General features: G+C 39.5%; 1 protein-coding gene across 1 annotated transcript in view; it reads left to right on the top strand.

Annotated features, from left to right (window-relative positions):
* Nucleotides 1-2,477: 2,477 nt before the first annotated feature.
* RASGRP1 (RAS guanyl releasing protein 1) overlaps nucleotides 2,478-15,805 on the top strand; it is a 36,530-nt gene continuing 23,202 nt past the window's right edge. The window contains exons 1-2 of the mRNA XM_027708981.1: nucleotides 2,478-2,593; nucleotides 5,015-5,184. Of these exons, the coding sequence (XP_027564782.1) occupies nucleotides 2,562-2,593; nucleotides 5,015-5,184 (202 nt within the window). The 5' untranslated portion in view covers nucleotides 2,478-2,561. The remainder of the gene's footprint in view (nucleotides 2,594-5,014; nucleotides 5,185-15,805) is intronic.

The following is a 15,805-nucleotide window of genomic DNA, read 5'->3' on the forward strand; positions in this document are numbered from 1 at the left end:
GCTGTCTACTAATCCTGCCACCTAGCAGATGCACTGTCAGCACCAAGGAACCTTTTCATTCATGATTCATACCACAAGGACATTGAAAACATTCAGAAGGCTGTGCTTTTAAAATGATCTATGCTAAAGAGATCTAAGTGAATACTACTGGAAAAATGTATGGTCTTCCTCTCTCGCCGTTGCTTGGTTGTGGCAGCAGTTGAGCTAATGAAAGTGAGTGGTGAAATGAATTAAATAATTAGTACTGTATGGCAGAATATGTTTAATTTTTAGTTGGATTTATTTTTTCCTGGATTAATTTTTTGTGTTCAACTCACTGTGTGGTAGTATAAGCTCCACTAGTTGGCCCATTGTAAAGAGCAGCTATACGGACCCAGGAAAAATGGCAAATTGAATGAGCTTAAAGAAGATTTAAAAGCACAGCTTAAGAAAATTATTTTTACTCCGATTCAAGGCCAAGCTAGGTTTGTGGATTTGCACTAAGGGAGGAAAAAGGCATATCTTGAAGTGCAACAGAACTTCAAATATCCAGCTTGAGCTGAGGCAGTAAGTTGGCCCCTTTGCTTGGTTCTAAGGGTAAAATCCCATTTATAAGCTACTATTGTTGCAAGTTCTTCCAGGAATCTGAGCACAACAGTACAAAAATGCCTAGCTGGTAATTTCCCTTGGGAGCAATATGGCCCATCCTAGCCATTATCAGCTTTCACACTCTGTTAGCATGGCTCCTTTAGTCATAAATTATACTTTAAGTAATCATCTACTGCTTGAAGCTCTGAGAATAGAAGAAATACCTTGCCTTTCCACAGAGCAAATCTCTGATCCCCTGAGGACACAAAACAAGCATGAATATACTTTACACTAGGAGATAATTTCATCTGAAGAATATCATATTCAAGGATCAGTATGTCTGGGCATGTAGGTTACAAATGAATATTTGTATAAGCTTGTGTACTGTAAGATTTACTTATTGATTACCTTCAGACCACAAAGCTGGAGAGTACTTTTTCTGTCAAACCCACATTTATTTCTGTGTGTATGAATGCATGTGAACATGTGTTAAAAAAAAAAGCAAAGATGTCTGGGAAGTACAATTCAGCCAGGAAATCGGCTCAACAACATAATTGCTACAGATAATACCACAGAGCACATGACATGTGATCTTGGATATATATTAATGTATTTGTGTTTCTTAAACCACAATGGCCTTCAAGCTCTATGCTAGGAATGAGTTCACAACTTAGAAGAATGTCACCTACTGAATGTGATTTCAAGGAGTATGTAGGGTTTTTGCTTTTACCTGGAATTCTTCAGCAAAGCAAAAGTCAGGTTGCCCCAGTTACCGTGGTGATAACAGTATTTACCACTGTCCCTGAGAAAATGCCAGTGAGCAAAACTGATCATTTTCGAGACCCAAAGAGAAATGTGCTTTGGTTGTTGGTCAGATAATTACCTGGAATACCTGAACCTTGCCAGTTAGTCTTAAAATTAAATAAACAGTTCATTGAATCTGTCTGAATCTTGGTGTGTGGCACAATGGCATTATGATGACTAAGTAATGGTTAAAAATACAAACTGAGAGCTTAAAATAAGCCGTTGATAATGCGGTGGCTTTGTGACTCAGTACTTTTGTATTGGTCCATTGAGTGTATTTGTCAACAAAAGACCATTTGCACAAACTGTATGATATGGGGTGAGTTTGCCCTTTCAGATTTCCTGCCTGGCCATTTCTTCTCAGCAGTGGAGAAGTTGTCAATGTTGAGTTGGAAGAGCTCTCAGAAACTCATAAAGGTGATACAAGAACCATGAAAAACACTGGGTCTCCTTTCCTTGCTCTGCGATTAAACTGGAGGTGCCAAATAAGCACAGAGCCTTTAAAATGGCAATCGTCAAGGTGGGTATCTCAGTTTTGTGTCCTCATCTGAGCATCGCATAGACGCTCCCTTCCAGCTGGGTGTACCACGCGGAGCGGAATGCCCTGGGCGCCTCCCCGTGAGCCAGATCGCCATCGGGCCCCTGCCGCCCACCCCCGGGGCTAGGTGAGCAGGGGCCCGTGTCGGCCGCGGGCGGGGGAGCTCCGGGAGCGCGGCTGAGGCACCCGTGAGCCCCGGCAGCTCAGCCCGCCCTGGGGAGGGAGCTTCCCCAGAGTGGAGGGCAGGGGAGGGGAGGGGAAAGGAAAGGAGAGCCTGCCCTGCCTGACAGGAGTTGTGCCGTGGAAAAAAAGTTGCAGCGCCTTTAGAGCCCGGCGGTGACAGCCGGGAGCGCGTGTCGGTACCTGGTAAACCGGGAGGCTTCAGAGAAGAGCAGCCCCCAGCTCAGTACTTCCTCCTGCCGATAAGATCTTCCCCAGCGCTCGTCACGGGTGGCGGCCGCCGCCGCTGCCCTACTTGAATTGGTTTCAGACTCCTCCCGAGGCGAGACGGGCGCGGAGAGCGGCGAGGCGGGAGGGAGGGGGCGATGCGCGGGGCTGCGCCGCTCCGCCCGGCCTCCTCCGCTCCGCGCAGCTCCGCGCCCTGTGCCGCCGGCAGAGCCGGCCGGGCGGCGGAGCCGCGGCTCGAACCGGCATGGGGACCTTAGGGAAAAGAAGAGAAAATCAGTGAGTTCACCGTGTTGTTTTACGCTCCCGTCTCCCCCTCCCCGCGGCGGCGGTGCCAGGGTCGGTCTCACGACGCTGCCCCCGAGACCGTGCGGTGCCCGCCGGGGCGGGGGGACGGGCACGGCGCTGCCCCCGCGGCGGGGCTGGGGGGCTGCGGGGGTGGCGGGGCGGCACTCCCGAGGGCTGGAGCTCCTTAGGTGCCAGCCGGGGCCCTCCCGGGTGGGACAGAGAGGGAAAAAGAAGCGCGGGAGGGGGTGTGCGGGGGAGGATTTTGTTTCACCCCTTTGAACGCCAGTGTGCGCCGGGCAGGCGGTTCATTGCGGGATGGCGGAGCCTCACGGTACGGTGTGGGCAGAGCGGGGGGGGCGGTGCCGTCCCCGCCGTGCTCGGTCACCTGCGGCACGGCCGGCGGGGGCGGGGGGCGCCGGGCGAGGGGCCGGAGCGCGGCTGTCCCGGCCCCGCGGGGGAGCGGCACCTGCTCCGGTGTCACCCCACGAGCGCGTGGTCACTTATTTTTGGTGCCTTCCCCACCGGTGCTAGCGCGCAGTAGCAGTACAGGGCGGGCGTCCCCCTGCCGCCCCCCGGTTCCGCTTTCGCCTGTTTGTCATGTCGGCTGACTGCTGCGAGGATCTGTTCTAAGAAATGGCCAGATGTGCCTCTGGCTGAGCTGTGCCTGTCCAGTGTGGCCAAGTCGGCTGCAGTGTTACTGTAAACTTTTTTTGGGGTGTGAAAACTTCAGTTTTCCTCCAGTGTGTTGCCAAAACCCGAAATATTTTCTGCCTTAAACGGTATTTTATTACTACTGCATTGCTAGGATCCTCTGCCCTATGTTGAGAGTCACTGGAATAAAGCTAGGAGAGGAGTTTAAGCCTGTGGAAATAAAACCCTGAAAGCTGATCAGGCTCTTGTTCTTTTTAAATGAGAACAGGAAGTCATATCACAAAGCTAAGAGGGAAATTTAGAGAAAGGGGGAAGGGAAGAGAATATTTGCATAGCCACTGTCAGCCTACGGAGGAACTCGGTGATGGTCACTGCCTCTGCAGGGTCAGGCTTGTAGTTTCCTGACTTTGAAACACTGGAGGCCTGCGATCAGTGTTGGGTTGTAAGTGACACCATGGGTAGTTTTGTGGCTTTCCAAACATTCAAATGAGACAGAAAGGTGTGGATAAGACTTGATATTCAGTGGGATGAGGTAGGGTCCAGTCTGTTTTCACAAGGCATACATATTTCCAACTTCATCCAGGAGTGCCTATTTGGGGATGTTTGTGAGTTTACTTCTGTTATCTGTGTGTAATATGCACGCTGGATACATTTCTATGCCTTTTCTTACCAGGACTGTCAACTTATTAATAAAGTCTTGCATAGCGTTCCAAGAAAAGTTGTGTGATAGCATATAGTTTTATGTAAGATAACTTCTTAAAGATGCTGGAGTCACTTGTTTAGGAAGACTCTGGAGGGTCTGAAATAAACCCAAGGACTCTCTGAAAAGTCAGAAGTCCCTGAAATAAACCCAAGTTTTATTGAAACAGCAGTGGTTGTTGTTCTTTTGTGAACTGTATGTTTATACTTCTGTCAGATTTTGCAGTGGTTCCTGTTACTTGCAGGCAAATATGTTTCAGCACTTTTCATCAATATAATATTGTGCCTATTTACTGCTTCATACAGAATTATGAACTATGCAAGCAATGAACAGCCTTTAATATTATCTGTAAACATGCACATTCTTGACGTCTAAGGTATTATATGATCAAAACACAAGCCTAAAATTAGATATATGCTTTATTTTGGTTTCTTTTACATTTATTATTACATACGTTTATTTACTTGTCTATGCAATTTTAAAACAACTTCATAGGAAATAATAGTATAGAATAGATGCAAATTAATATATTTGTTTTAATTGTGAAATACACCACTGTGAGGTTGCGCTCATATTGTGTTTACTTATTAGTGATTTTTTCCAAATTAAATTAATAAAGCTAGCCTGGTGTTTTCCAATGTGTTTAATATTTGATTATAGTTATGTTTTTTTCTCCTTTACTTTTGGTGGGCACAAAAATATGTGGTGGTAGGTTCCGGCATGGCACAATTGCTGTTACATAGTTTGAGAGGGTTTTATGCTTGTGCTGAAACTGCAGTGTAAACATAATTCCCCAACAAAGAAACAAGACTTCTGGTAATCTTGACAGATCATTTAGGGAGCTCTATAACCAAGCACTCTGCACTCCACATTTAGCAGAAAAAAAAAAAGGCACTTACTGAGCAGTCCCTTCAGTGTACATATTAAGTGGGAGGGTTTTGTCGTTCAGTACCCTAGCTAGAAGGAGTTAATTGTCCTTTAAATCTCTCCTCCTTTCCCATGCAGTGTAAAATTTGCCACTCTATCTTCTTGTATTTACTTCACTGTTGTGTTTTCTTTAGGCAATCTGCTCAAGCATGCAGCACTGCCCCTGAATCAGCACTGGAGCTGAAGCAGACCAGTCACTGTCCCAGCCTCTCTAATCATACTCAGGTCATGATGGTGCCATTGGGGCATCTAGCCAAAGGAGCCACTTTGGAAGATCTTCTTGAAACCTGCATTCAGTCTTTTGGTGAGTGTCTGGAGGTTTTTAGAATCATATTAATTTGTTTCTGTCCTGGCTATGTTTAGGTCACTTAGTAGTGAATTACATTGATTCACTGGTGGAGTAGAAAGGTGTTAACTGAAAATTTTCTATGCTGTAGGTGACTGTATTTTTATAGGTTGGTGGATGTATTTATGCATACATGTGTAACAGATGCTAAGAGATTATTATGACTACTGCTTTTTCTTGAGGGAACAAGGCAAATTCTAGTCATCTATACTTCTATGAATGTTTTTTGTTGTTCCTTCAAGTACCAATTTTGTAAACTTCAGCAAGTAATCATACTTTGCATATTGCAGTAACATTCCCATAATGTGTGTAAGCAATGTGTTCATATTAAACATTTTTAAGTGAGAAGGGCTATTTTTAAACTACCTGAGATCACATTGGGCTGCTTTTTACATTATCAGTATAGATTTAAAGTTGCTTCTCTACAAAAGAGAAAGAATTAAAAAAGAAATCACAACTGTATACCTTTTTGTACCTATCAGTTATCCATTTGTCTTTTTACAGTAAGAATTGTAGTATGGATAACCATAATTGTTGCCTAAGTCTTGTATCCCTAGTTTGCTTTTCCAACTTTTTCATTAGTACATGTGTTTATATTTTATATTATTAAAATATTTTAGTACTGAAGGCACTCAAAATGATTCTGAATGATTTGCTTATAAGTAGCACGTCTGTTTATTAGTGCTGAGTCTTTCAGTGCTATGAGTGATTCTCAAAGTATATGTGGCAAAGTCTTGGTTGCAGAGTAGTCCTTAGAAAATAAATGTGCTTGAACACCCACTCAGCTGTAAAAAAAAATCTATATAGTTAAATAGTAACACATCGTGCTGATCAAGTGGTACAGCGCATAAATACTTGGGTAAACAATTACTAATCTTTCACATTTGTTGGAAATTATTTTTTTTTATCTTTAAAGCCTTCTAATCAGCATGTGCAGAGAAATGCGTGTCTGAGAAAAGCTGGTGAAATCTGTAATTGTCAGTAATGTCTTGTTTCTTTTTGGCTTCTTTTCTCCTCCATTTAAATGTTGTGAAGACATATTCACTGAACTGCTGTAAAGCCCTAATTTCTTAAAAAGTGTTGATTCATATTTTTCTAATTTTTGGTTCACTAAGAGTGGGATAAGACATCTAAAATACAAGACCTTCAGATGGTTTTAATATTGTGACTACTTGACCAATATTAATGCTCCATATTTTTTTGAAAAAGGTAATATAAATGTAACATTATAAAAGTCTAGTAAAATTATTAAGGTTATTAATTTAAAGTAGTGTAGGTGAAACCCTGAATGGGAGATTATTGTTGTCTAATACTCTGCATAACAACATACATGCTTCTATGTTCTCAGATTCCTGGACATCCATACATTAAAAGAACTAAGGTGACCAAGAAAACCAAGTGTACCTGTCCAGTTCAGCTATATATACATATATATATATATAGTCCAGTACATAGGGTTTTCTTGAACCTGGATAAGTGGCACATAGGTCTAGCAAAGTGAATTTAGTGCACCTGCAAACATTATTATAACTCACTGAGTACTGCTAGAGTTATGATACATGCTGCAGAATTTTAGACTGTTCATTGGGCAGTTCATATATTTATACATCTTCTATGACATTATGCATGTTCTTACACTCTGTTGGAATTTCCCATAGGGTATTTAAATAAGAGTGCAACTGTTACAACTGTAGATAACCTACATAGTGAAGTTCATTACAGAAGGCTCTTGTAGCTACCAATAAAAACACAGTGCAAAATTCATTCACATTATTGTGAATAAAGCCAATAAAGGAAGAGATGAAAAAAAATTTAATTTAGGATTTTGAAGAGAGGTGGGGGTATGGAGAAAAATAGTGGGGGAAAAGTATGGTTACAGAATGATTACAAGCAATCTGAAAGACTGAGCAAGTTTCTTCCCATGCATAGTACTGAAGTAAATCTTCTACCTTGTATGCTAGTAGTTCTATTCAGAATGAGATTATATCTTCAGTCTTGGATATGCTGACCTATAATATTTTGTATATTATTCTAAAAATTCATTTTCGTGATCTGAGCAAGTTTTATTTAAATGTTAAAAATACAGAAACCCTCAAGACATTATACATTTTAAGTTTGTTTTCTAGATTTATTTGTTGTCTAGTGTTAAAGAGAACAAGAGGCAGTAGATAGAGGTGGTGATGCATCACATTTCACAAGATATACTTCATTATGTTAATATTATACCGCACTTGCTAATACTATGTTTACAAGTACAATTCCTATATAATGTGTGTAGCGGAGTTTATGCTCCTGGACTCAATTATACAAGTTTGGAAAAAGCAAATAATGTGTAACAGAGACTGCTGTCAAGAATGGTGTGTAAGGATGTTGGCAGCCTTTTGCTATATATGTAGGGACTCCCACAAGGAGGTCTAACTAAGAAAATATTAAGAATTAATACACACAGCTGTAAAGAAGACAAGTATAAGTATTTTACAGCAGGGATAAGGACAAGAAAGGAGAAAGTGGGATATGCTAAGCTGAAATTAGAAGTGAGAGGACTAAGCTTTGCTGCAGTGTTGTAAATGGATTCCAAGATGTTTTGTAGAAAGACAAGTTTTGTCCAGAGAACCAAGTTAATCCAAAACTTATACTAAGGAGGTAAGGAACAAAGACCGGATCTTGGAGTTAATATCTGTAGAAGTATCTAGGTAGGAGATGACAATGGAGCATGGACAGAATAGTGTAATTACAATGGTGGTGGTGTATCCACTAATTCAGAGGCCTTTGTTTTGTTTTTTTGTTTGTTTGTTTTTGTTTCTTCTTTCTTTTTTCTGAAAAGATCAAAAGCTTAGTCAGTGCAGTTAACTTAAATACCTACTTTGGGATGATTAGTGTGTGCTCTTTCACCTCTTAAATTTGGTCTTCTTTAGCTAGAACTGGCGAATGACAGGCATGTGCTTTAGAGGCAGAAACAGTGAGGGAGGGTCATATGAGGTAGTCTGAAGTCATGTAGGAGATAACTACGTCTGCAAGATCAGCATTATACCAATGTTTTTTCAATAGCATGATGAGAAGGAAATGCTAAAAGCACAGGTTTCTTCAAGTCCCATGAAAGTTTGAATCAGGATGAGTAAGATGAATCATCCTGCAAATGGGTTGCCAAAAGTAAAGGCAACAAAAAAGCAAGGATGTAAGTGAGGGAAAGAATTCAGTTTAAAAATAGCATGATGAGAGATTGAAGGCAGGAAGTGTCTTAGAAAGGAATATTGGTCCTGAGATTAGGAGAAGATCTGTAGAGACTTGAAACCACTCCAGTTAGTTTTAAGAGAAGAGATTTACTTAGATAGGACAGTGATTCAAAACATGTTTTACATGACTTGGACGATCTCTCAACATTATAAGTAGCTACAGGATGGTGTTACTGCTGTAATCTGGATTGACAAGAATTGAAGAGCACAAGTAAATGCATCACATGTGATTGCCTTAGAAAAGAAGGGGAAGGAAACAGCAAAAAAGGGAGGAGAGTGCATAGAGAGGAAGAGCAGGAGGTAGGGTAAAATGATCGAAAAGGCTAGAAAGTACAGCAGCTGCAGAAAGGTTAGATTCAGTGCAACCTCTACGTCAGAGATGTTAATTCTGAACAGAAAGATCATAAAGAAGTAATTTAAAGTAGTGTTCAATTGGCAACAAGATGGCTGAAATTGTGAGTTCAGGAAAGCAAAGAAAGAGTTAATAGGTCTTGGCCTGGAATATGACAGCTTCAGGAGAGAGATAATTTATTGCGGAGGAAATCTTCATTAGTGGCTGTGATTTTGGAGAGGAATTGTAAGTAGAACAGTGACTTTAGCCCCCTGCATCCATGTTTTTCCATTATGTATTATATGAAAAGCCTGGAAAAGAATGTACTTTTGACGGGCAGACAGTTCTCTGAAAGTCAATGTCTTTGTCTCCTTTTTGTTGCTAGTTACAGACACTTATGCTTAGTTTTGAAACCAACAGAGTGAGCCCTAGTTTGCTGATCACAATGACTGCTTAATGTTAACAGTTCAGTAGAACACAGCAAGCATATGGTTAGTAGCACAGCCCTACTTTTTGTTAGTTTTTTAAGTCATCTTTGTGAGACTGTATAAATGCATAACATATTTAGTCCAGAGAGTGCTACAGATCAGAGAGAAAAAATCATCAGCAGTGTTTACTTCATGGGATACCTTAATTTGTTAACTGTATATCTGCTAAATATTGATGACATTTATCGCCTTAGGGTATCATGCTACCATGAGTTTGAAGTTCTGACTATTTGTTATCAAGTCAGTTTCTAATCTAGAAGATTTTTTTTCTCTTTGTAACTTCGCTATATGTTTGTGCATGGTAAGAGGTCCCTGTTTTCTCTCCTTTGACTGTGTTTTTTTTTTATCTTATAAATGTGCCTTTCTTAATCTTGAGTAAGGTTTAATTGTGCTTATTTTTTTTAAACAAACACACCTTTCAAAGATTCAATGAGCTGTTTTAACATGAGTTCAAGCTTATAGACCATGTAGAGTCAGAGGGCCTTCTCTTCACCCACGCAAAATGTTTGTTTAAATTGTTTTTAAAAGTGTTTAAAAACTCTCTTACAATTAGGACAAAATGTATATTCAACATACTGTCAATTTGATATCTCCCCATTTTGTCTGCAGTAAAGTCCCAAAATGTTACTTGGAACTACCTAACAAACAATTCCAAGACTGCACTTGAAAGTCATAATTTATTCAAACAATTGTGTCTTCCTAAAAAAATCTGAGAATTTAAAAGCTGAGAATGCCCTAAGATCTCAAAATTTTAATGTCATGAAGGTATTTCTGTACGTAACCTTTCAGTGCAAGATCATACTCTTTGCCTGTTACATTTGAGTGCTGGAAGTATGTTTACTGTAGCATATGGAAGACCTATGCTTATTCTACAATTCGGGAACTTCAATTAAAAAGAAATCAGGAAATATCATCTTTAAATGCATGTCAGGGTGCATTGTCCCTGTGTTTGGTTTCCTGAAAGAAATGTAAGTAAAGGGCTTTAAGAAAGCAACAAAATTATTTCCTAGAGAAAGGTAGCATAATTCTGTGTAGAATCTCATCCATGACAAACTGCTTCCAGTGGAGCTATTTGTTTATACTGATATGGCAGTTTTCATTAAAAAAAAAAAGTATTTAAATGCATGTCTGGGTTAAAGGAAGTTGAAAATCATGACTTCAAAGATTGTCATGTCATGTCATGGCTAGGCTTCGCGAACGAAGATTTGGGAAGGGCTCTACCCACGTTTGTTACAAGACTTCAAAGATTAGCAATATTCTTAATAGAATTTATGTGAACCTAATATAATTTGCAACTTCTAATGGTCACAGTAGTCTTAGACAGCTAAGTCTAAGAGTAGGTTGTGATGTAAGTGGTTCTGCAGTGTTTGATCAGTGCTAAACTAGCTTGTTGCCTCAATTTGTGATACTGTGAGATGTTTGTAAACCCTTAGAAACATTGAAAACTAAATCCAGACTAATCTGGATGAAAGATGTCGTGGAATTGTTTCGCTAGAAATCTGACAATGGTGCTGGTTGCCTCTCAGGTGCTAGCTGCCTAAAACTGTACAAGATAATCATAGTCAACATTTTCTAGAATAAAAAATAACTACATTAGCAGAGCTGTCTAGTTATGTGAACTGATAATATTTTTATATTGCTCATATCAATATAATCCAAAAACATACTGAGTCTTAGGAATTCTTTGAGAACTAGTTCCACATTGCATCCATCTTACAAACAATGAAACTGGCAAGTTAGAGTTCACTCTTTAGAGCTCTAGCCATCTTCTCCTCTAAAATACAGAAAAATTGAAAATTTTATCCAGTTATTATTATTCCCCTTTCAGTTATCTAGAAAAACCCATTCTACTCTTAACTTAAATACATTCTTCCTGTCTAGTTAAAACATAAAATAACTAGTAAAACAATCATGGTTCAAGTACCAAGTTTATCCTTTTATCAAATTTATCATATACCAAATTCTAACATAGAATTCTGATTCAAAGGCAGTAAAGTCTTTCAAGGCATATATGCACACCGACAAAATGCAACTATGGTAGTTTCCTTTTTTTCTTTAGGTTTGCCTAAACAGTCATTTGGTTTTGTCTCATGCTGCACAAACTTGCAGGGTTCTACCCTTTGCCCTTGAAGCCTGGGCTGAATGTTGAGGTCTCCAATCCTCCCTGAAGTAGTTAAAGTTTATTCATAATACTGTTCTATATTAAAATGCTGTTGATCATTGTGTGTTAAGTAATCTGAGTGCGATTTGGTCAAATACAGTGAAGAAACTTTAGTATTGCTTGGCAACAGAAACTACGTTAATGATCAATTAATGACATTGTGGGAACAGAAGAGTCATTACTGCTCTGTCGAATGCATGACATTGTGGGAAGAGTAGTTATTGCTCTGGAGAATACTAAGTACTGTTTAGCTAACTATTAAAGTTAATTGTGATTGTGCCAAAATGAAAATTATTTCTTTTTTAACCTGATGTCTGTGAAAAAGTTTTCCCAAAGGAAAGGAACTTTAGTTATCTTTATATGTACTATAACATTCTGTTTAGCTAATTTGACTTCAGTTTTTCAATATAATTTTCCAAAGCCAAGAAATAAGTAATAAAACAAAATGTAAAAAACTTACACATTTTGCTTTATAAAGCAGTCTCCTATTTACTTAGAATTTTCAGTCATATCCCTGTGGTAAATATATCTTCATACCTCTAAATATAAATTCAGGAAAAAATCAATACAACTTTTATTTAGCAATGCAAAAAAGCTTAGACAATAATAGAAAATAATTAATTCTCCTGAGATTCATTCTCACCCAGCAATGCAGATATCTGACAGTGCAACCTGGTGATTAGGTATGTTTTAAGTTTGGAGTGAAGCTGCAAAGTTTTTTGGTCCAGGGTGAACAAGAGATCATTCAGTCCAAGGATGAACTGTAGTGGTTTAATGCTGGCCATCAGCCAAGCACCATACAGCTGCTAACTTACCACCACCACCACCACCAGCGGGATGAGGGAGAGAACTGTAAGAGTAAAGCTGAGGAAACTCATGGGTTAAGATAAAGGCAATTTAATAAATTAAAAACAATAAAACCAACAATCAAAAACCCAGAAGAACATGCAATGTGAAATACTCTAATTGCATCACCAGCCAGCTGATGCCCAGACAGTCCCCAAGCAACAGCAACCCTGGCAAACTTGCAGTCTGTTTTTATATGCTAAGCATTGCATGATCGGGTATGGAATGTCCCAGTGGTCAGTGGGGGTCACCTGCTCTGGCTCTGTCCCCTCCAAACTTTTTGCCCACCCCCAGTCTCCTCACTGGTGGGGCAGCGTGAGAGGTCATGCCCCAGATGGCAGGTTAGAAGCTAGTTTGCCAAAGTCTGTAAACACCAGTTCCAGAAATATATCTAGAAGTTGGAGCAAAGACTAGGAAGCTTAGGTATGTACGTGTACATGAGGGAAATCTGAAACAGTAAGTCAGAAATTTTAGAGCAGGAGTAGGGTTGGAGCATGCACCACTAATGAAAATCAAGGTCAGTGGGACCCAAGCGATCTGCAACATTTTCAAGTCCTTGAGTGGCAAGCAGCTTGGTGTCTACTAGTCTGTTACACTTTGAACCTTTGGATGGGACAGACTTTGTGCATCCTTGGATCTGATGATTTAGCTGCTCCAGGATCAATCATGCATTTAGAGAGAAACTTGTTGTAAAACACCGCAGTTGTGTGGGATGCATGTTAGGCATGCATCTGGGTTCAGTGGTCAGATAGTGATACTGGCCTCAGAAGTTTCTGCTTCTGTTCTGGGAGTCTCTTTTCCATCAGTACTTATGCCAGCACAGCTGTGTTGCCAGGCACTACATTTGAATTATTCAAGAGTTTCTTACAGCTCAAAAGATGCACTTCAGTATCACCATTCAAAGCTTTTGGAATTAAATCTCGAATGCTCAAATTATGTTTTGTAGGTTTTGGAGAAAAAGACTATTCAATTGAAAAGTTCGCATCTAAATTTGCTAAAATCAATATTTTAAACATCCCGTAGAATGATGTATGATGTGTGTCCGTGTGTGCAAAACTTTTCTCTTCTATGTAGCTCATCTGAATTTCCAATGCTAATGGAATGCTTTCCGCCCACATTGCATTTGGTTTCTCTCAAAGTACATTTTAATTTCTGAAAATCATCCCATTTCCCCTTGACAAGAGCTTTTATCTCCTTGTTTTCATTTCTAAGAATTACCCACCTAGAGCTCTTTCTGCAAGATGTAGCTTTCCAAAAGCTGCTTCTGAGTGAGAGTGATTGCTTTCCCTTGAGGTTTTTCTCCCCTAATGTTCCCTACCCTAACACAGAACAGTCTCATTATCCTTTTTGGATGCATATTATCCTCACTGATGTCTTGGATATATCTGCATTGTTTATGAGTATTTGGAGGAACAGCAGTGGGTTTCCCCTCCCCTGCTGGGGAGTTTGAAGGGAGTAGACGTGAAGAAACAGCCAGTTTATGGGGTTTCTTCTAACATCTGCAGTTATTTAGCTTTTTTAGAGTTCTTTGGTGCAGGATTGATCACAAAGTAGTGTGATTCTTTCCTCTCTGGAAAACACTGGTTTGTTCTAAGTTTAGTTTTGGATTTTTTCTTCCTAAGACCAATTACTTGTATAAATAAATTTATGTATAACTCAATAGTTGCAAGTGTGTATGGATATTAAGCCACTTTTAAGAAGACACAAACAAATCAAACCAAAACTTTAGCACAAACTTTAGTGCTGAGTATTTTGATGCTGTCTGCTAAACATCATGTCACTCCTGTTGCCTGAGGGAGAGTACCACCATCCTGTACAGAATTAAATGTAAGCTGGAGAGCTCAAGACTCCACCTGCTTTCTACTGCAGCTAAAATTAAAAGAAGCATTCTGCTACCTAATTACTGTGTCATCTTTGTAAGGACATTCTAATTAAGCTATATTATTTCTGAAAGATGTTAAGCACTTAAGATAATGATCTGAAATAAAGAAAAATTCACCTGGGACAAGTGTGACATTCTACACTTAGGGTAATCAGTTGTAAAAACAGTATCATAAAATCCTTCATATACATCGTTAGTGCAGAAAAGGACCTCAATGTGAAGCTGGACTTTAAAACTGAAAATGGTTTAATGATGTTGTATCACTGCAGAAACTCTAAGGCAATAAATGCAAGCATAGAGGGATGTGTGTACTTTTATATTTTCTGTATACATTATACATGTACACTTACTTATATTAAAATGTGTGTATAAAGATATTATGTACAGGATATTAAAAATAATATTTTAACTCTGGTGCTAAGAACTCCTCTGAGCTCTATATTCAGATTTGCTTCATAAAGGTGCAGGCTATTCAGAAAACATCATCAAAGTTGACCCAAGAACTAGAAAACCTGGCCTCTGAGGGAAAAAAAATAAAAAAGGACAAATTTGGTGTTTCTTAGCTCAGAAAAGACATCAGGGAAGCAATCCTTAAATAGAGAAAATAGATGGATAAGGAAAACAAAATTTTTTTCCTCTCTTCTGGAGTCCAGCCATAAGCTGCCCAAGTTGCCTGAAATATTTGATTTGACTGAAAGGAGAATTTTTAAATGATGGAGATGCTCAAGTGCTGTAATAAGTCACCTACAGGGGCTGTGAAGTCCTCATCACTGTAGAATTTTAACAACAATTAAACTGGTTCTGAAGAATACTGTTTTCGAGAAAGCTGATTCTGCATTGGAGCAGTGAAATAGAATATATTAGCTCTTATCCCTGATTTCTGCCAGCAACTGAGCTTTCAGCTGTCATTAAAAATTAGTCTAAGTTGAATCTGCTGGCTGACCCTCAGTCATGGTGTCAGATGAGCAGAATGGTGGCTTCTTATGAATCTGATTCTGACCAAATGTGATCAATGTCATGAAGACAATTAAATGACTACCTCTGTTACAGGGTATCAAATTCCAACACAGCAATAATAAGCCTGTAGTAAGAAGGCTGCTAAGTGTTGCATAAGTTTTAAGCTAAAGGGGAACAGAGTGTTTTCCTGTTTGTAAAGGGAATTTCCAGGGAGTATCTACTAAATACTCATTAAATATTTTATTTAGTTTTGGTTGCTTCTAGCCATTTTAAGGTTATCTTCTGCTATTGCACCTCGCGTGTGGAGCAGAGGCATTGACTTATGGCCATTTCAGTTCAGTCACTAAACCCTACCATGTACTCTCACATGTATCTATTTCGTACATGTCTGTGTGTTTCATCAACGTCTTTGAGACCTTAAGACCTTAAGAACATCAGTTCCCTCAGTTTTCAGATCACATGCTGATTTAAAAACCTTTGCAGACATTTATAGCACCATCCCCACACTATCTTCTTTAAACTACTGGGAAAAAGGAATTGCAGAAATCTTGAAGAATGCTATGTAGCACATCAGTATAGCAACCCACAACTTTCGGCTTTGCACTTAACTTCTGGCAATTGCTTGATGCTTTCTTGCATTGCATTGTTTTTGATGCTACTTTTTGATACCCACTGGAAGAC

This window comes from Neopelma chrysocephalum, unplaced genomic scaffold, assembly GCF_003984885.1.
Source record: "Neopelma chrysocephalum unplaced genomic scaffold, ASM398488v2 Primary Assembly neopelma1_24, whole genome shotgun sequence".
In the NCBI taxonomy this organism is placed as follows: domain Eukaryota; kingdom Metazoa; phylum Chordata; class Aves; order Passeriformes; family Pipridae; genus Neopelma; species Neopelma chrysocephalum.